Genomic DNA, 21,426 nt, shown 5'->3' on the forward strand with positions numbered 1-21,426 from the left:
AGAGAAGCGGATGGAGAGAAGCTGGTTTAGGAGCAGATGCTGAGGACAGGAACAGAGATGTACTTCTAATAGGGAGAGAAGCGGGGGAGACACGGGGAAACTGCTACCATGTCAGTGTAATGCTCAGTCAGTGCTCTGTGTTTCAGGCAACAAAAATACCTTACACTCAACTGTGTTTTTATAAGTGCATTTTACCACGTTAACAGTCCACGAAGTTCAGAGACAACGACGACTTGAAAAAAAAAAAAAAAAGAACAAGGTGGTAAAAGATTTTTATCAATGTCTCAAACCAAATAAGAATCCAAGAACAAAAAAAACAATAAAATTAAGAGCCCTCGGCTCAAGCTAGCCAAGCAATCCTTTAAGGCCCTGTAACTGTAGGCCTCAATTTTTGTACTGGGAAAAGTAACCAGGGAGAACCAGAATCTTCCTAATGTAACTTACAGAAAAAACGTATCATAAACTGGGGGCAAATTATATAATCCTTTATTTTGACAAAAAGGGAAACTGACCTACCTTTAACAATTTCATATCGACTTAACTATTTCTCTAAACGTAAAATTCCTGTTATCGAAAGTGTGTTTTAAAAGTCATAAATTCAATAAGATGTTCAAAGATACCTGTCATTAACGTATCTAAAATTAACTCATGGATTTTTTTTAAACCTATAAGCTGAGTAGAATTCTATTGCATGTATCATCAGAGGAAATATTTTGCTGATTTAAATTATTTCCAGTCTGTTTTGGTATGTATGACTACAAATTTGTTTGCGACTCCTTTTCCTTTTCCATTCTCAGATTTTAGAGAAATGTTTTTCCTCCACAAAATCTGTTGCTCCTCCTCCTGCTCTGACCCAAGCCCCTACCCTTAACCCCATCCCCAGCCCAATGCTGCTTTTGTTTATTTAATGAAATTAGTAACCACTGTCACAATCAATGCTTTGGCAAAATAACTCTGTCATTGTCAGATCAGATAATGGTTTAAATTCAAGGAGGAGGGTGCTTCAACTAATGGGGTATAGAGAAAATCAGCGTCCTTCCAGCCCATACCCTCTCTGGAAGCCTCTCACACAACCCTCTGTCCTGGGCTGGGGACAGAAGGCCTTAAATCTGCCTCTGGGAAGAGAGAGGCTCAAAGAACAGAGACCAGAACTGAAACCAGCTCTTCTTAATCCAGGCCAAAGATAGACTAACCTCATATTGAAAGTCAATTTGTAAGGCATCCCCCTCTATCTCTACAAAAGCCTAATTTCAAGCAATGGTTTCTGCTAAGCAGCACACAATCACTGAAGGAGAGGCAATTTGTCAGAAGAATCTGATATCAATTCGCTTTGCCACACTGCCTGCCAGAGCATGAGGCAACAGTTTTTAAAAATACAGACTAATTTGCTGAAAAACTTTCTCAATTGTTATTTCCACTCGGGCCTCCATTCTGTGACACAGTGAAAAAAATAAGAAGCAATGGAAAGAAGGAGAGAAGAAAAGATATGATACCCAATGTTCTTATAAGCAGCTAATAATAATCATGGTTAACATTTACAATGTGCCAGGAGCCATTCTAAAAGCTAAGAACCTTACGCATATCAACTCATTTGTTCCAAGTGATGATCTGAGTAATATTATTTTCCATCACTTGAGAGATGAGAAAACTGAGAGACAGAGTGGTTGTCACTTGGCCAAAGAAGAGTTGGGATTTCAACCACGGGAATCTTACTTTAGAGTCTGCACTCTGAACGAGATTCCATATTGACTAGAGCTTAGCATCTAGCTCAGTGGTTCCCAACTAGGGTGACATTTGGCAATGTCTGGAGACATTTTTGGTTGTCACAACTAGAGGCAGAGGCTGCTATTGGCACAGAATGCATAGAGACCAGGGCTGCTGCTAAACATCCCACAATGTACAGCACTGTCCCACAACCAAGAATGATCCAGCCAAGCAGTCAGTAGTGACCAGGCTGAGGAACTCTGACCTAAAACAATATACTTAAACATCTTAATAATCTCTCCTTCCCACTGTTCAATAAGACTCAGTTTAGAGAATAATAAAGGACCAAAAAAACACACACACACACACACACACACATACAACACTAGAAATACATCAGTGTAATAAAAAACTAACTGGAAGAAAATTCAGGAAATTGATGCTAAAAGTTTTACTCAATTTTTCAAAAACAAATGAAAATAACTTCCCTTTAAATAGAAATAAAAGTGCTCTATTCTAAAACAAAACAATAAAGAAAGGAGTCAAAACTTCTTGAAAACACTGATTTTGTATCACAACTAAAGTAGAAAAGTTCTCAAAACTACAGTTTGGGTTGCCAAATTTTGAAGACTATATAGCGGGGTCGTGACTCCACCCTAAGAATTCATGTTGCCTCTGTCTAATCTCTCAGAAGGGCAGCAAGGACAGAGAGCTGCTCTCTGGGTGCCAGCAACGCCCTTCAGGTAAGGGCCCTTCTACCAGCTGGTTGCAGACGATATGATCTTAGCATTTAATGACTTCTCCTGCTCCTCCTTTACTGCGTGCCCACCAAGTCAACACTTCCAAAGCAGAGACAGCCTTTGCTGCTAGAAGCTCACTGCCCAGCCCCAACCTCCCACCCAATCCTCTTACTTCCCAACTCCACACCCTGTGACCCATTGCTACCAACCAGCCACACTTCATTTTCCTACCTGAGGATTCCATTTTTACAAGAAAGAAGAACACATTTCAATTAATTCAACTATCTGGAATGCTAAAAATATGTATTTTCTCAGAAAAGCTTTCATCTCTTTCTGGGCAAAAGTTATTAATCTCCTTCGTACTTTCATGAAATCATATAGGTTCACTGTGAAGCAACAGGTTCTAAAAATCATGAACGGCTGTTGTTCATTCCATCAGTCACTGAATATTCTCCTCCAGGCACGTGCCTGTAAAGGTAGGGCCTGCTTTCCAGGAGTGCAGTCTGCTGGGAACTGAGACTCGCAGGGACAAGTTGAATGCAAGCCAGAGGGAGTGACACTAGAACACAGAGATTTCACAGGGAGGGGGCATCTGAGAACAGTCACTCACCTTTCAGAATAAAGTTATAAGAATGCTATATAATTGTGTGTGTGTGTGTGTGTGTGTGTGCACGTGCGCACGCGCAAGCACGCACGTGATTAAGAAATATTAAGGATGTGCTTACATTTTGAAATACTGAAATCCAACTACACAGCCAATGAGAATGAGCATCTACGGCACCTAAAAAGGAGAATCATTCTAAAGTATTCTCAATTCACTGATTATGTTTGGGTTGGTGGTTTAGTGCATGTCAAGCAAAAACTGCTATACAGACTGGTGTCGAAAGACCATATAATTCCATCACATCCTTACAACTTCCTCTTGAAGTAACTAGAAGAACAATTACCAATTTAAGAGCCTATCTTGGCCAGGAGGTGTGTGCGCTGTCCATTCTGTCTAACCCTCATAGCTGAAAGGGGCTGTTACACACAGAGGGGCTCTGAGGCTTACCCTAGTCACATAATTAGCAAAAAGAAGAGCCAAGACTCTCACACCAGCATCTATATTCTTCCTGCCTCCTACATCAGGCCACCTCCCTATTTCACAAAAGTGAAAACAGAGGAAAATATGCCATGTAGGCCCCTAGCTGTAACAGGAGTATATTTTTCAGAAGAAAACAATATACCATAAAATTCAAAGTTCAGTATAAAATTATCGAGTTTTTCCCCCAAATATTCAATTCTATAAAATCATTACTGTAGCACACTAATCAGTTTTCTAAATGAAGACACATTTTTTAACTCGGGCAACAAGTAGCTAGATTTTAAACTGCTGTAAGCTATAAAAGTGAACATTGCTAGTTATTGCTGACTTTCGTTTCTTTTGACTTTATATCCTAGAGTAAAATATCTAACTTTTAAAAATATCTTTAATAATCTACAAACATTTAACTGAGGTTTTAGTGTGATCAAAACAGTAAAGCATACTAGATAAAAAAATGAATTTATACAATGTAATACTTTATAGTAACGAAGTATTACCTGTACTATAGATCCAATTTATATAAACTACAAAAATAGAAAATGAACTTAAAGCACAGGGTTGTGATAGTGGTTACCTGGTTACTATAGGGATGTGGGAGTGTCTTAGATGGGAAGCAAGGGGGACTTCGGGGTCCTGGCCATGCTTTTTCTAGATCTGGGTATTGCTTAAATATATGTGTTCACTTTATGAAAAATCCATCAAATGCTACACTTAAGATTTGTATACTTTAAAGAAAGTCTTAAAATTAAAAATGCTAGGTAAGTTCTGTTTACCAGAATTCTCTTTCTTTTGCATTTTAAGGGAGCCAAATTTAACATTAGTTCTACCTAGCTTATAAAATTAAAGTATCAGTGGTATTCAGAAGTTTAAAAACACAATGTTCTCAGACTTTTTATACTACATTACAAAGTAAAATAATAAAAAATGATTTCTTTTAATGCTAGGAGGGAAAAAATCACTGATATTCATGTTAACAATGTGAACCAGGCACTTTAGAAAGATTTTTTAAAGTTTTTTTTAACTGTTTATGTGTAACAAAGGTTTAACTTTAAGCAGAAAAATACAGAACTACTCCTTTGTTCAAAAAACAAAGATGAAGACCCAGGATATACAACCAAGAATAATTTATCCAGAAAAGCTATCATTCAGAGTTGATGGACAGATAAAGAGCTTCCCAGACAAAAATAAACTAGAGGAATTTATCAACAGCAAGCCAGAATTACAGGAAATGTTGGAGGAGCTTCTTTAAGAAGAAAAAACATGTATCAAAAACAGGAATAAAGAATGGTAACAACTATATTCCTATCAATAAGTACCTTAAGTGGAAAAGAATTAAGTGCTCCCACCAAAAAATAGAGTGGCTGAAAGGATAAGAAAACAAGACTCCTACAAATGAAAAGAAAGGGTATGGAAAAAGATATTGCTTTGATGGACCTAGAAGGTATTTAAGTCAGACAAAGATAAACACTATATGATTTCACTTATATGTGGAATATAAGGAATAAAAAGAACAAACCAATCAAAAACAGACTCACAAATATAGTGGACAATTTGGTGACAGACAGAAGGGAGGGAGTTTGGGGGGTTGGGAGAATGGGGTGAAGTACAAATCAGCAGCTGATAGCCACAGGGATGGGGAGCACAGCACAGGGAATGAAATTAGCATTAATACACTGGCTAGGTGGAGGGTCAGAGGAGGGAGGGAGCAATTGGGGGAATCGTTTTACTAACTATATAGATGTCTAACCAATATACGGTATACTTGAAACTTATTAAAATTTAACAAATAAAAATAAAAAATAAATAGATAGAAAACAAGGAATGGAACTAACGCTGGCAGTCTGAAGAGTGTATGAGGAATTAAAATCAATTTACGTCAGATGTACTTTCACATAAGAATGTCTTATCAGAATGTTCTAATTCATAAGTGCATTATCTAGTGATGAAATACACTAATTTTAAAAGTTAATCCAATAATTCAGAAACTATTCATTATTCAACCTTCAATGCTGCAATTTAAAGAAAATGATAAATTTAAACTGTAAAGTTTACAGAGAAAACCTATATTTAAAATCATTTAAATCTTGAATGTATTTTAAATAAGTTTTTAATATAATAAACTGCCAACAATTAAGTATGGATGCTAGGTTTCATCATATCCTGAGCCTGTACATAATTTCTTAGAACAGATAATTAATACTTTCCAAAGATACCACTCACTTAATATTAGGTAACATTAATTAATCGCTACCATGTACTAGGCATATGATCTGTTCCAAGTGTCTCCTTCCATAAGTCACTACCTGGAGGCAGAGACTACTATTTGCAAACATTTGATGCCTCTCCATGCAAAAGGTTTATGCATCCCTGACCTTTGAACTCAGCCAAGAGACTTCCTTTTAGTCAGTGAAACACAAGCTTGTCACTTCTAGACAGGAGGTTTAAGAGCTATATTCTCCCCCTTACCTTCTCCATGACCTTTGAAGCATAGTCAAGATGTACCTTCCATCAACCTGGGTCCCTGAATTTCCTCAGTGAACACAGCCCCCATGCTAATCCATGATGGACATGAAATGTAATAATAAAACATGGTGGGTTGTAAACCCACTAGGATTTGGGAGTTGTTTGTTACTGCAGGATAACCTGGCCTATACTGACTGACACAGATCTGTTTTATAAAAGAAGAAAGTGAGCCACAGAAAAGTGTTTTGCCCAAGAGTATATACCCAGTAAAGAAGGGATATTAAGAATTCAGGAGGTCTAAACTCCAAAGCCCATACTTTCATTCAATTCATGTTTTCATAATTTACAAAACTCAACTATTTCTTCTTAAAACTCTCAACAACCAAAATCTGATTTCTGAAATCAGAAGGAAAAAAGACTGCACATAAGTTCTGTTATTTATAATAGACAAAATCTGGAAACAATAGGAAAAGGGTAATTTTAATTTTAATTTACCAATGTGCTTGAAATATAAACTGATCTGTGCATGTACCTGTGGGTTTGCAGAATCCCAACCCACTGGTTATTGAGTCATTAGAACCAGCTTTCCCAGCACATGCCCAAGGCAAGTCATGCTATTTGATTACCTTTGAGAAGGTAAATTACCTTTGCCTGTGCCGGGCAATGGGAATATAGACAGGAAAGACAGTTTCTGCCTTCACGGAGCTTGCTGCTCAGCGTGACAAGACAGTAAGCCAACAACTCTAACATAGCTTCGGAGCACTTGTGGGGATACACACGTGTTTTTTTAGAACTTTAGTTCACTAAAGGACTTCTCACTGAAGCGGGGGAAGAGAATGTCAGGGGAGTTTCTAGGAAGAAACAACAACTGGGCCATGTTCTAAAGGATAGTGGGAGTGTAAGTTAGTAAAAGGCTGGAGTACTTTCTAAGAAACAAGAACATCAAAGGTGTGGAGGAGAGGGAAAACATAGCCACAGGGGAAATTTCACTTGAATAGTCAGGCTGGAACTGCAGAGAAAAGGACGGTCCTGCAGGGCTACCTGGCAGCAGAATAAGGATAAACAGCAAAGCAAGAATGAGTTATCCACCTAAGAGCTCCTAAGTCCGGCTCCAATAAGCTCCCAGCAAGTCTGACTTTGTAAGACAAAACCAAAGGTTCCTGGAGCCACTCATTCATGCCTCACCCTTGACACGGGTGTGATCAATGAAGAGCTTACAAGTTTGCATCCCTGTGAATCAGTCAGCAGCAGGACTTCAAAGAGGCTAAAGTACTTTCTCACAGAAGAGGTCAATCGTGAACTTTAATGTAAAAAGTGAAGGTATTAATAGGCCGATTCAATTCAAGTCAGTCAATGATACCTCTCTCACCCTTCCCTGCAGGCTGTGACTCCTTTTTAGCAGCACAGAATTTATTTTGATGTATCTTTCACCACTTGCTGTCAAAACTGCCACTGCAAACAAACCAGCTACTTAAATTCAAGCCTCCATCATTGTTCCTTTTGTAAAAAAGGCTCTTTCTGCAGAGCACCTGATTTCAGACTGGACAGCTTATCCTAACAGGGCTACTAATCTTTAAGTCTACAAGAGCAACTTCCATTTGTACTAACAACTGTTGTATTCATTTATTTTATTGTTATAGCAGTCCTAGTTTGGAAACAGATTTTCCAAGTCACAGTTCTAAGAGGTGGGAGGCTCAGCAGCAAAACCCAGCTTGGTTGCCATCTTACATAGCACTTTCCACCTGCTACTCACATCAGCCGACCAATACCTGCCTTAGTGACCTGAGACTCCTTTCTGGGCTTCTGTGAACTTCTTCAAGTCCCTCATTTGTAAAATGAGGAGTCAGTCTGAATAAAGTTGCTTCCAACCTTCACGTTCCATGTTTTTACAAAGGAAAGTTACAGCAAAAGATTCTCTTCCTCCACAAAAAGACAAGATGGGTGTTAGTGCCTGAATCAGGGTCATAATTCAAATAAGTCTGAGTAAAGGCCTAATTGAAAGTATAAATACAAGTATTCTCCCATACTGACATGTTAAAAGCAACTCTAATAAAATCGTGCTTTAAGTACAATACAAATATGATTTTTTCAACTAATACATGCATCGAGTCAATAGTATAATTATTATATATCAGTAATGCAGAAAATTACACCGATAATTAAGTTACTGAGTGCTAGAGTCAAGCTTTCTTGCTCCAACACTCTGGATCCAAAAGAATTTTTAAGAAGAAAATAAACACAAATCTCCTTCCCTGGCCTTAACAAGCTATGTCTTTCATAGCCTCCCCATCCTTTCTTCTCCCCGCAACACAAGGTTAAGAGCTGCTCGATGATAAGCTATTTTATATTTACTTTCCCATAAAATAGTACAGGTAAGTTTTCCCTTGCTGCTGTATCAAATTATCACAAAACCGGCAGCTACAAACAACACAATATATTACAGATCTGTTGGTCCATAAGCTTAGCTAGTTTCTCTGTCCAAGTCTCACAGGGCCAAAATCAAGGGCCATGTTCCTCTACATTGTACAGAAGAATCTGTTTCCAGGGACATTTAGGTTGTTGGCCAAATTGAGTTCCATGTAATATCGGACTGAGGTCCCAGTTTCCTTGCTGGCTGCCTGTCAAAGCTGTTCTCAGCTTCTAGAGGTTGCCCACATTCCTTGGTTTATCGACCCCTTCCCCCATCTTCAGAGCCACAGACAGTAGGTTGAGTCCTGCTCATGCTTCAAAGGTTCCTCCTGCCCCTAGTTCCCTCACATCTCTGTGTCTTCTACCTCCCTCTTCCACTTGTAAGGACTCCTGTGATTACACTGGGCCCACCTTGATAACCCAAGACAATCTTTCTATTTTAAGTGTTATGCCCTTAATTCGATCTGCAAAGTCCTTTCGTCTCTCTGAGGTGACATAAACACAGGTCCCAGAGATTAAGGGGTGGGCATCTTTGGGGGCCATTATTCTGCCAACATCATAAATACGGAAAATACATAAATGTCTCTTTTACTAGAAAACAATAATTCTTCCCACACCCCAAAGCAGAGCAGAGATTTATGCTAAGTATCAGTGAACAGAAATGAAGAACGCAATGACCTTGTGATTATTCTGTATACTTAAAAAAAATTATTAGTTGTTACTGCTTGCAACAATGAAACTATATATGCTAGAAGAGGGAACAGAGAAAACAAAAATGTTAGTGTCAAACTACAGTAAATGCAGAAACTAGAAAAAATGTGATATTCTGAACCAACTCTTCAACTTTCTGGAATTATTCATAGTAGGCACTGTGAATCATACTTCAAATTTTAATTTTAAAAATATGCCAAACTATCTTACAACCTACCTTAAAAACTTTCACACAAATCTGAATGGAAAATGGTAATAATTATGCTGCCTAAGTTCTTGAATCTGTGTTAAATCAAGCTGCCTAACTTTAGCATAGCAGTAAAAATTTCAATATTTTATTTAGGGGATTTGAAAGAAAATGTACTTAAACAAGAAAGTTTATTCTTGTTTACTTTGTGAACAACAGAAGTTAAAAAATTAAACCAAAAAGTAAGTAAATAAAGTAAAAGAACAGCTCCAAATTACTAAATTCACACTATTTGCAATGGCAAAACTATCAAAAAACTTTATAAGAACATGAAGGTATTGATTAGCCAAAATTTACAGACATGTAGTTAATAATGAATTCTTGATGTTAAAATTCATGCTATGTAAAAAATATAAAAGAGATAATCACCTCATCGCAGATATATTTATAAAAATTATTCATGTCAGGAGTGATAATATTTAACAGAATAAGAATTAAGTATATAAATCTAAAATTTTTAAATATTGCCATTTATTATCTAAGTACTATGAACTACACATAGTATAAAACTGTACCCAAGTGATGCAAGTTATAACACCCATCATTCATCAAATCATGCTAATTTCCAAATCATCTATTAACTATTAGAAATTACTGATGTAATCCTTTTTGATCTGTCACAAGCTAAGCAACGTCTGAGCTAATAGTTTCCCCCATTTTACTGAAACACAATGAGTGAACTGAATCTTGATCAAGATTTTCCCGTAACATAATATTATTCATGGCAAATCTACTACCTTCTGCTGAACTAATACAAATTAAACTCAATGTTGTTCTAACCCTAATAATATTGACATTTTTATATTCATTATTTCTATTACCAACTAAATCATGGAAATCACTTATTGGACTGTCATATTTAATTATCTAGCTTAATTTTACAACATTTTGTTCAACCTCAATCGATGGTGCTTTGAAAACATCAACTGACTAATTTCCAAGAATCAATATATTAAAAGGATGTTATTAAAAGTTAATTATATTCTTCAGATTTGTCATCAAATAGTGTATTTTCATGTAACTTGATGAGTAATTTAAAAGTTTTTCTCTTGGAATATTTTCCTTTGTTTCATATTTGTTTGTTTCTCTAATAGTCTCTGCTTCTCTATCAGTTTCCTGCATTTGGTTTTACATGTTCCATCACCTAACACTTGTCAAATAAATCTACCCATTTTAATAATTTAAGAAATAAGAATGGTTAAGAATAACATGCAATAAAGCCAAATATCTAAAAACTTTAATTATTCAAGATATTTCAGTTTCTATTAAAGTGACTATTCAAGTTTTTATATGATTTCCAAACTGAGTTTGCATCAATAAAGCAAAGATTGCCCATCCAAAGATATATACTTCATTATTTCAATTCCAAATTCTTAGATATGTTATTTAACATGATGGTATTTACTCAATATAAGATAATATAAAAATATAAAAAATGTTAGGTAGTTTATTTTGTTTTTATCTTTCTATGGTGTCATGCACAATAAGACAACATCCAAAAGAAATATCCAGAAACTTTTTCTAGACTTTCAGCTGAGACAACTTTTTTCTCCCTAATGCTATACTTGTATCATCTGCATACTTGTATACTTGTATACTTGTATCATCTGTACAAAATTAATAGTTTTCAGGTAAACATTTCTCATTGAAACAAATTTTCTTGAGTATAACGTTTAATATATTTCAGATGCTGTTCCTTCAAACTCCATGAAATCAACACAAACCATCATCTATCTTCAAAGTCTTGAATACTGCATATTAATTATTAAACCACTTCTGTTTGAAATGGTTGGAGCTTTGTCAATCATGACTGAAATTTCATAGCCCTGATTTATGTTTTCTAAAAGTTGTTTTCTTATTTTAACAGATATATTTTAAAACAATCAGGACCATAATTCTAAACTGCTGTGATACATTCCCATGAAAACTATTTTTAAAGCCTTAAAAAATACTTTAAATCAGAAAACTATTTTAAATTTAAATAATCTCCTTACTAGTAATTGGTCTGTTCTGATTTTCTATTTCTTCATGATTCAGTCTTGGTAGCTTGTATGTTTCTAGGAATTTATCCATTTCTTTTAGATTGACTATTTTGTTGGCATATAATTGTTCACAGTCGTCTCTTATGAGCTTTTGTATTTCTGTGGTCTCGGTTTAACATCTCCTCTTTCATTTCTAATTTTATTTATTTGAGTCCTCCCTGTTTTCTTGGTGAGTCTAGCAAAAAGCTTATCTATTGTGTTTATCTTTTCAAAAAGTCAGCTCTTAGTTTCATTGATTTTTCCTATTTATTTTTTGTCTCTATTTTCGCTCTTATCTCTGTTATTTCCTTCCAACTTTGGGCTTCATTGTCTTCTTTATCTCATTCCTTAAGGTATAACATTAGGTTGTTCATATTTATATATTTTATTGAAATAAGTTGTATTTCACTCTAGAAATACAAATTGTTTTAGGTTAGCATTCCTATATAGTACACCAAAGGATATTCTGAGCTGCAATTTATTATATTTCTTTTTTTTTTCTTCTCAGACTTAGAATATTAATGTTTATGATATCTAAAAGGATAAAACTTATCAAAATGGTAGATATGCTATCCATTGCCACCAAAATCCAGTCTGGATAGACAGACAGACAGAGGGTAAGTGCTTCAAAAATAAACCCCACTACTGCCTACAAAATTAACTTGAACTAATGAGTTTATGTTGAAATTTATGTTATTATAATTTTACCACTTCTCACAGTTAATATTATATTATTCATCAACTGATAAAAAAGCTTCAATATCTTATCATTCCAATCCTGGTTATAGCAATCACATTAAATGGCCCTAATTTTTCTCTAAGCTGTCATTCTAAGACCACTGATATTTTCCATTCTGAAACACAGCAACTGAAACCAACTGATATTCAGTTACTTTTTAAAAGTAAAAATAACCAAAAAAGGAGATTTCCATAAAGCACAATATAAGAAGGGAAAAACATGATGAAGAGCTTTCCACAGTAATGTTGCTAAATTTAAACCATACTGCTAGCAAAATATTCACCACCACCACCATCATCATACTATTTACTAACTAAGAGCAAAATAGTTATACTGATCATTAAAAAGTAAATGACAAACATAAATCAACTAAAACTCTGTCATACCATGTCACTCCCTCTGCTTAATATCTTTCAGTGTTTCTCCTTAGAAAAAGATCCAAATTCTCCAACCAGACCCACAGAGCTCTAGATCTGTCTGTTGTCCTAACCCCTCCTTACACTCCAGCTTATAGTTCACAAGCCACTTCCTCAGAGATTCTTCTCTGTCTATCCAACCTAAACTCTGTGCCTCTTTTTCTCACAGCACCTTATTCTTGTCTGTCACTGCACTTTTTCACAATGTGCAGTTAAATATGTATTCACACGATTGCTTGTTATTTGCCTATTCACCAGACAATTAGCTCCATGTAGGCATGTTTTGTTGACTGCAGTATATCCAAAACCTAACATGATGCCTGGCCATAGAAAGTGCTAGATAAATATTTGTTGAGTAAATAATGGATGACTAAGTTGCTAAATACCCTATGTCTGTATAATAGAACTGCCAAAAGTAAAAAAAGACAAGGAGTTTTTTTAAACATATTATATAATAGGAGAAATATCTTTGAGTATTACTATTCCAAGAGCAAATATATACACAACTAAAGATTACAGAAATGAAGACTGCAGTAGTACATACTTGCCATCCTTATCTGACTTAGCTTGGACATCGGCATGCATGGAAGACTAAGAGGTCCCATTTCCCAGCTGCCACTACCACCAGCAAAGGGGTACTTACTCCCTGTTCTGCCCCTAGACTATGGAGCAGATAAAATGATTATGGAAAAGGGAAGAAACGACACAGTCAAAAGGCCAAGTGCTCAAATTCTAACAGTGGTAAGTAAGCATACCCCTCGAGCTCTCACCTTTATAACGCCAATCAAAGATGACCCTTTCATTACCAATACTAAAGAATCAAAACTTTCAGAGCAGAGAAAACATAACTGACTGGGGTCAAACAGCTTTTTCCAAGTACTACCACATACCCTGCCACTCTGATGGGAAATGAGATGAGCAGGAAGGAAGATGAGAAAACCAATCCAGCAGGGCCTGGGAAGGACCCAGAGCCAGGGATTCACAAACAGCAAGCAGGTGATGAAAGGTACCGAAGAAAGGGAATCTGGGGTGAAGTCAACAACGTGCGGGTGATGAAAAGTACCAGAGAAAGGGAATCTGGGGTGAAATCAACAACATAAATGGAAAAGCTGAGTGGGCTAACAACTGTAGCAAGTAAGGACAGGCCAAAGGGCCAGATGTCTCGATAAGATTAGATAAGAAAGTACATGTACACACAGTAGAATGGACTGGAGATTCTGGTAACTTTCAAGTGACAATGGACTATAAGGTCCACTCTATCAGTGGGAAAAGTGAAATGGAAGTGACAGTCTCTGAAACTAAGAGTTAAACCAATATGAAAGATGGATGCTAACGTATGGTTTAACAGGGATTGGGGAGAAACAGATTGGGCTAGGTACTGAGTCACTAAAACATGCAGAAGAGTGAACTGTAGGTTAGTGAGGTCAGGAGAAGCACGGGAGGAGGCAGCTTGAGTTAATAATGTAAGGTGAAACAGAAGAGACTGAAATGGAAACAGAATGAAATAATTTCTAGTTCCATGAATGGCAGGAGATGGAAAAAATAGAGTAGACTGGTAAAAACCAGGATTTAGTTCAAGTGAGGCAGTTGGAAGAGCATTTGAAGAAAAAGTTATATATTTAAGAGATTTTGTCTAGGGGGCCAACAGAGCAGGTAACAGCAGGAGTGGCAGGGCAAAGCTGATCAGGATGGGAGTCTGATAGGGAACAGGAGTGAGGGCTTTTGTGACTAAGGAGCTAGGTTCAGATAGGATGGAATACCAAGCACGAGGCCCTGAACCTACAGGTACCAAGATAAGATACCTGAGAGAAATACAATATGGGGTAACTGATCAGCTCACAATAAATATGGTCTGGTCTACTCATCTCTCTTGGTCATGGCTGACTGACCCAGAGTAGGCCTATCAGATTCTCTTTCCTGAAAATTTAAAACCGTTAAGAGATAGAAGGTAGTTGGAGCCAAGTCACTTTATAACACCCCTGAAAGAATATACATGCTAACTTCTGCTGATACTCTGGTTCTCCTCTATCACAAAACCTAGTTGCTCAACTTTTCCCCCAATTCTGGGAGCTGCTAATACCCTATCCCTTAATAATTTCTCCATTTTTGCTTTTTTATAAAAACCAGAATCATGTGTCACTTAAAACCAAATTATCTGATTCAATATGGCTCCTATAAGATAACTCATTCATTTTGTAAATGAGGAAACAGAGGCCCTGAGACTATATTTTCCCCAGGTTACAAGTTAAGTTGAGACCAAAACCCAATTTGCCCTACTAGTAGTACTGCAGGTGATATTTTTAAACACAGATTTAGAAAAGACAACTACCAAAAGATTTATAATCTAAAAAAAGTCAGGAAAATGTAGGTATAAAGGTAAAACATAATAGGCTAAAACCAATGGAGATGGGTAATAAATAAGAAAAAGCCATTGATCTTCCAACAGTAACTCATTTACATATTCTATCATAACATGACGCCAGAGTGATCCAAGATTTCTAAAAAAAAATTTCAAATATCTGAAGCTACTGTATTAACATAAAAGCTGAGATTAAAAAAAAAAGTAAATGTAATAAAAAAGGAGGGAAAAGGAAAGAGTCAGAGGAAAGAAAGGAAAATAAATGTCAACACATAATCAAAATTATAAGGCCCTCCATCTATAACACTGGAATATTTTTGGCACATATCCCATGCTTAAAAATGTCTGTCATGGTATCCTTCTTCGCCAAATATTTTTAGACTATAAAATGTTTCTATTCACTTCCTCCATTTCTTAGAATCTTTGTAAGGCTGATTTTCTTTGTTTTCCCTACAAAGTGTCCTTCCCTTCCTAAAACTTTTACTGTTTCACTTTCTCTAGCCAAAAACTTTGCTAGTAAATATTAATCTTTCCTTTCCTGTTGCCTTGGTGTTTGATATTTTCTTGTTTAACCATTCCCTCATTAATTCAAGACAATTCTAATTGGTACATTCTAGCGAGCTTTCTCTATGCACTGCTTCAGAAACGACAGAGACTTTTTAAATAAAGACATTAACGAAGTTGATCTGTTTCTAAGATTGAGTATAAATACCACATGTGCTTCCATGAAGCCATTTGTTTCTCTTTGAACATGGGTTTTCAGTAAAAATGAGAATCAAGTCTCTTATTTATTCCAGATGGTCCCAGCCCATAATGATAAACATATACGGCTAGTGCCGTATGAAATACTTCAGGTAAATACAATATTTTATAGAAAAGGAAATTTTATTACACATTAAAGAATTTGTTTAAAAGGAAAATTATCATAAATCTAATAGGTAGAATGTATCAACCAAAATGGAAACTGAGATTTTCATCCCACTTATATAGCAGAGAACATATGAAATAATCATAAAAATTAAGATTTTATTCACTCAACATTCATGAGAGGAAATATGTATAGTAGACTTCTTATAAAACTTAGCTCTGTTTAATTCCAATCTTTCTACTAATTATACAAATTCAATTCCATGTACATGTAGATTATGTGAAAACACCCACTACTCAATTAACAGAAGAAAAATAACAAATCTTAATGTAGTTTATACCAAGATTTAATTTAAAAAACACATTTTAGGATAAAGAACATCATTTATCTTTCAATAACAACTATTCTAAATTGATACATGCTGGTTTCACTATAACTTTAACTAGTGGTTTATAATGAGGTGGGGAGGAGGTTTTTGCTCACTCCACACTTCAGAGGACATCTGGCAAAGTCTGGAGACATTTTTGGTTGTCATAGTTGTAACTGGGGTGGGGTGGGACTGATATGCTACAGGCATCTAACAGACCAAGGGAAGCTGCTAAATATCCTGCAATGCACACAACAGCCCTTTACAACCAAGAATTATCCTGCCTTTCTAATGACTAAGAAACTCTGTCTTACAGAGAACTAAGACAAAGGACAAACAATAACAAGGAATCATGGAGAGTCACTGCCTGCCTAGGCCCTCCCACCTGCAAGAGCCACCTACCTTTGACGCCTGTGGTGTGGATATCACGTGGACAGTGCTGGGTTTGACTCCATTCGCCTTGGGCCGTTTAAAGAGAGCAAATCTGCTTTTCCTCCGGCCTCTGTCTCCATTAGGTAAAGCACCATTGTACCTATAAACGAAGATGAAAGAGTTCACTTATTTGCAGATTTTTAAAAGTTTTCAGAAGCACAGTTAGATGGAATAAGGGAAAAGACTATCATGGTCATAAAGAATTGCCAACTGAACACCCCACAAAAGGGTTGTACAACAGACTGCAGCTGTAATGAAATTCAAATCACTTCCAGAAACTTAATTTAAGAGTAATGTACAATGTAATTATAGGTTTCCTATTCTATAAAGTCTTCAAATCTTTTTGGAAAGAGACAGAGTATAAATAAGCAAATGAGAATTCTGCAGAGGCCATATTAGTGCTGGCTCAGTTCAGCAAGCGTCGTTCTAATGGACCCCAGAGAAACACTCAAGAAATATTTTTAAATGAACTAGTTAGAAAATAGCATACTAATTAATCTTATCTCTCACTCTCAAGTCATGTTGATGTCTGTAGGATCTTTGTAAGGAGACTAAATTTAGTTACTTGTATTCTTAAAAGTTCTGAATTCCCTACACTCATTCCTATTTCTGTTTGAAGCCTACACTGTCAGGTTAGCAAAAAGTAGCTTGCAAAAAATAAACATAAAATATGACTCTACTAGAGTGTTTGCCCATAAAATGGCCCAAAGGTTAAAAAGATGAGTTTTAATTCACAAACTGTTAAATAATTTTAAAAGTCATATGGAAAACATATAATGTCCTTAAGCAGATTTCCTGCATTAATACCTTAAACTAATACCAGTGTTTAAAATAAATGCAGGATTGCAGTATTTCAGTTTTCAACTATATTTTCTAACTCTGGATTAACCAGTTTCTGTATGTTCTGACTGCTGTCTCATGTTGCCTGCCACACTCACATAACTACTCTCGATCTCTGGCTTGGCAATTCTTTTCAAGAGAATGAAAAGAAGACTAGGGAATCATTAAAAATTTACATAGATAAATATGACAGCTCTAAGGCTCCCTCAGAACACCAAAGTCAGGGGCGGCACATCTGGTGGCTTGTCCCTGTCCTAACACCCGTGCCTTTGCCATTCATCCACTCACACCCAGAAAAGCATAGTGGCCAGTTTGGCAAAGAGGGGATGTGAATCCTGCTGAGAATAGTAAAAGTTGAAACCAAGGGGTTTTCTGTGTTTGTTTTACAATTCAATAGCTACAGTAAGATGGCAATGGATTTAAATTATCACCAGAAGTTACTTCTGCTGTGTTTTTAATCTGTTACCATTTCTATCAAGGAGCATAAGCTACATAAAAATGTCTCTAGAATACAGAGACAATTTATTTCAAGTTCACTCATCTCCTTCTGCTGAGGCAAGATCAGAATAACGTACATTATTTTTTCAACATATTTGTGATCATTAGTATAATGAGTGCATCCATGAGTAAGCAACTATTACAAACCCACTTCGTTTTAATATATTTCCTTACCACTTAAATCAAGATGAACATTCTGTATTAAGAGAACATGTGAATCAATTAAAGTCAGGACTCTAAACAATTCAGAGGAACATTTTCACCACTGTAGCCCAGAGGCAAGTGGTATAAGATCTGGCCCCGCATGGTCCTCCAGCTCTCTGATGCATCTTCCTCTCAACTACCTACCATTAGGTTACAGGATCTAACATACATAGTTACAGTAGGGCAGACACTCTTTATGTTTCTGCTTACAACACTCCCTCCTGGAGAATCTATCCCTTACCTCCCCGAGGTGAGCCCCAGCTGTGTGAATGTGAATGGCCAGGCCAGCACCCTCCCCACCATCCTAGCCAAAGATGGACATCTGGCCCAGGCTGGCCAATGACATTCTTATCCCAGAAAACACAAAAAATAGAATGGAAAGACAACCCCCCAGTCTCTGTGGATGGCTAGAGCCGTAAAATGCAATCATAAGAGCTGTGAAGATGTCACAATTTGTTACATGGATGAAGAAGCAGAGAAAGTAAGGAATGAAGCAGATAGACAGAAAAAGCAGCAAAGAGAGATGGACAGAGAACGGGTCCTTAAGGCTTCCATTGGCCCAGATGTACTGACCCTTGTTCATGAAATTCTTTTTAGTTTCAGCTAACTCGGGTTGGTTTCTGCAACTTACACAACTCCAAAGCCACATCTAATATAAAGGGAAAAGCACAAAAACCAGAAATGTCAACCTTAACTTATGTAGAAACATTTTAATTTAAATTGCCTGAGAAGAGATGCACAGATACTTCAGGTTAAGCAAATAACATGCCAGTCTACTTGCACTGGCTACTCGCTTAATACATCTAGATGATGATCAGTGAAAAGCCCTATTGGAAATAAGGTAACAGTGGAAAAATCAGTGTTATGATGAGACGAGTTTCTAATTAGGTTAAGCCACATGGTTATTCATTCAATATTTATAATGCCAAGTACCAGGGCTACAAAGGTGAAGATCGGCTTCCCTGTCTTCACAGAACTCTCTGTTAAAAGGAAAGGCGCAAAAACCAGTGTGATAAAAGACTTATGTGACTGCACTAGTTGCTTTATGCACTAGTCGCACAAAACATATGGGAAGAGGCACTGGGGAAGGCTTCATGGAGGAGACACTGCTTGAACTCCCGAAATTTGAACAAGACTAAACAGGGAGTATATATACTGGGGCAACAGTAAATACAAAGGCTAAAACTGTCCATCGTTCAGTACTGTGAGAGCAGAAAGTTCAAGAGCAGAGGAAATAGTAGGAAAGGAGGGTAAAAGGTAGGCAGGAACCAGAATATGACAGGCTGGTACTCCACGATAAGGGCCATGCATGGCTTTTTATCCTGAGGGCACTGGGGAATCTGGAAAGATTTAAGCAAAGGACTAACATGATTGGCTATACAATAAGTCCTCAAGTAATGTCAATAGGTTCTGCAACTTTGAGCAAAACAAGGTATAACGAAATCAATTTTACTATAGGCTAATTAATATAAACAAGAGTTAAGTTCCCTTGGCATCTCATCAACATAACAAAACATTGAAAATGACCTTATTCGAAGACCTGCAGTCTGAAGTAATTGCAGCACAGTACAGGATGGACATCCAGATTAGAGTTCAGACGATCGGATGGGAGAACTATCATAACCACAGGAGGTTATGATAGTTATATCCGTGTCCCAAATGTTAAATTAGATATATCCGTGTCCCAGATGTAGTTAAATTAAGGATCTCAAAATGAGATCATTCTAGATTGCTGGCCCTAAATCCAATGACAGGTGTCTTTATTAGAGACATACAGTGTAGACACACAGGGGGAGGAAGGAAATTACTGCGTGAAGATAAAGCAGAGACTGGAGTTGGCAATCACAAGCCAAAGAATGCCTGGAGCCATCAGAAGTCTAAAGGAGCAAGGAAGGCTCCTCCCCTAGAACCTCCAGAGGCAGCATGGCCCTGCCAACACCTTGATTCCAGGCTTGAAGCCTCCAAAACAATGAGACAATAAGTTATTTTAAGCCACCAAGTTGGTGGTAATTTGTTGTGGCAGCTACAGGAAATTCTAAAAGCCTGAACCAAAGCAGTGATGGCAGAAATGAGTTGGAGGTTTAGAGAAAATTTTCTGAGAGTTGTTTTCAATGCGGGTGAACATCAGAATCACCAGGGATGGTTTATAAAAACAGGCCTAAGTCTAAGAGAGTCTGATTCAGTAGTTCTGGGATAGGGCTCCATGTGATGCTAACTTGCAGCCACAGCGGAGAACCTTGGTTTTAATGACAAAAAAAATCAATAGTACTTGGTAACCTATTTGGCAACACAGAGCAAGGGACAGAGAAAGGGAATGTCATATAGGCTTGTGGGCTTGGCTAGGGTGTTGGCATCACTAAAAAGAGGAATGGCAATTATAGGGACATCCAGGGTAAGACAGGTAGGAGGCAAGAGAAGTTACAGACTTGGGTGCCTTCGCCATACAGATGGCGGTTAAAGTCATGAGAGTATAAGAGATAAAGGTACAGAATAAAGAAGTAAAGAAGAAAAGGACATATCCTCAGAAATAACCATTTAAAGAAATAACCCCTTATCAGTCACAGCCAGAAGAACCAGCAGAAAATTGTTATCACCAAAGAAAAGAGAGAATTTCAACAGTGTTAACCTATTGTTAGTAGAACAATAATGTACAAATACGATTTGGAAAAGATTGGGTCATTGGTCACCTCGCCCATCTTCAAAGTAAACAAGCAAAGTTATAAACAAGCAAACCCCTCCAACCATGTGTCTTACTCTGATGTCCACTCCCATTCTCATGTTCTCCTTACAGCCAAGAATCTTGGAAGAGTATTTCACACCCACTGCCCCACTTCCAACACTTGCTGAATCTTCAATCCACTATCATGATCTTTGCCTCCAAATCTAAAAGTGCATCAGGCATCCACAACCCCATCCAACTGTCTCCTCTTAAAGTCTCCCATCAAGGAACACACTGTGATAAGTCAAAGATGGCCACAAATTCCCATTACTTATCCCTCTGAGAGGTGAGTCTAAGCTCCTCTTCCTAAACCTAGGCTGGCCTTACCAGTGACTAGCTTACCACCAGAATGGGGAGGAAGCGACAGTCTGACGCTTCCAAAGCCAGGAAATGAAAAAGCCTTGCAGTTCCTGCCTGGGTCTCTTGGGAGTCTTGAGCCGCCACATAAGAAATCTGGGATTACCATGCTGGGGAGGCCACATGTAGGCGTCCCACTTGACAGTCACAGCTGAGCCCAGCCTTACAACCACATGTTAAGTGAAGCCATACTGGGCCTTCCAGACCAGTCCATCCATCAGCTGACTCCCACCAAGTGACCGCAGTTC

At 37.2% G+C, this 21,426-nt stretch overlaps 1 protein-coding gene across 1 annotated transcript in view; it reads right to left on the reverse strand.

Moving 5' to 3' along the window:
* PELI2 (pellino E3 ubiquitin protein ligase family member 2) overlaps positions 1-21,426 on the reverse strand; it is a 161,223-nt gene that overhangs the window by 94,296 nt on the left and 45,501 nt on the right. The window contains exon 2 of the mRNA XM_011385138.2: positions 16,531-16,660. Coding sequence (XP_011383440.1) covers positions 16,531-16,660 — 130 coding nt within the window. The remainder of the gene's footprint in view (positions 1-16,530; positions 16,661-21,426) is intronic.

The sequence above is a fragment of the Pteropus vampyrus genome, unplaced genomic scaffold (genome assembly GCF_000151845.1).
Source record: "Pteropus vampyrus isolate Shadow unplaced genomic scaffold, Pvam_2.0 Scaffold15, whole genome shotgun sequence".
Taxonomy (NCBI): Eukaryota; Metazoa; Chordata; class Mammalia; order Chiroptera; family Pteropodidae; genus Pteropus; species Pteropus vampyrus.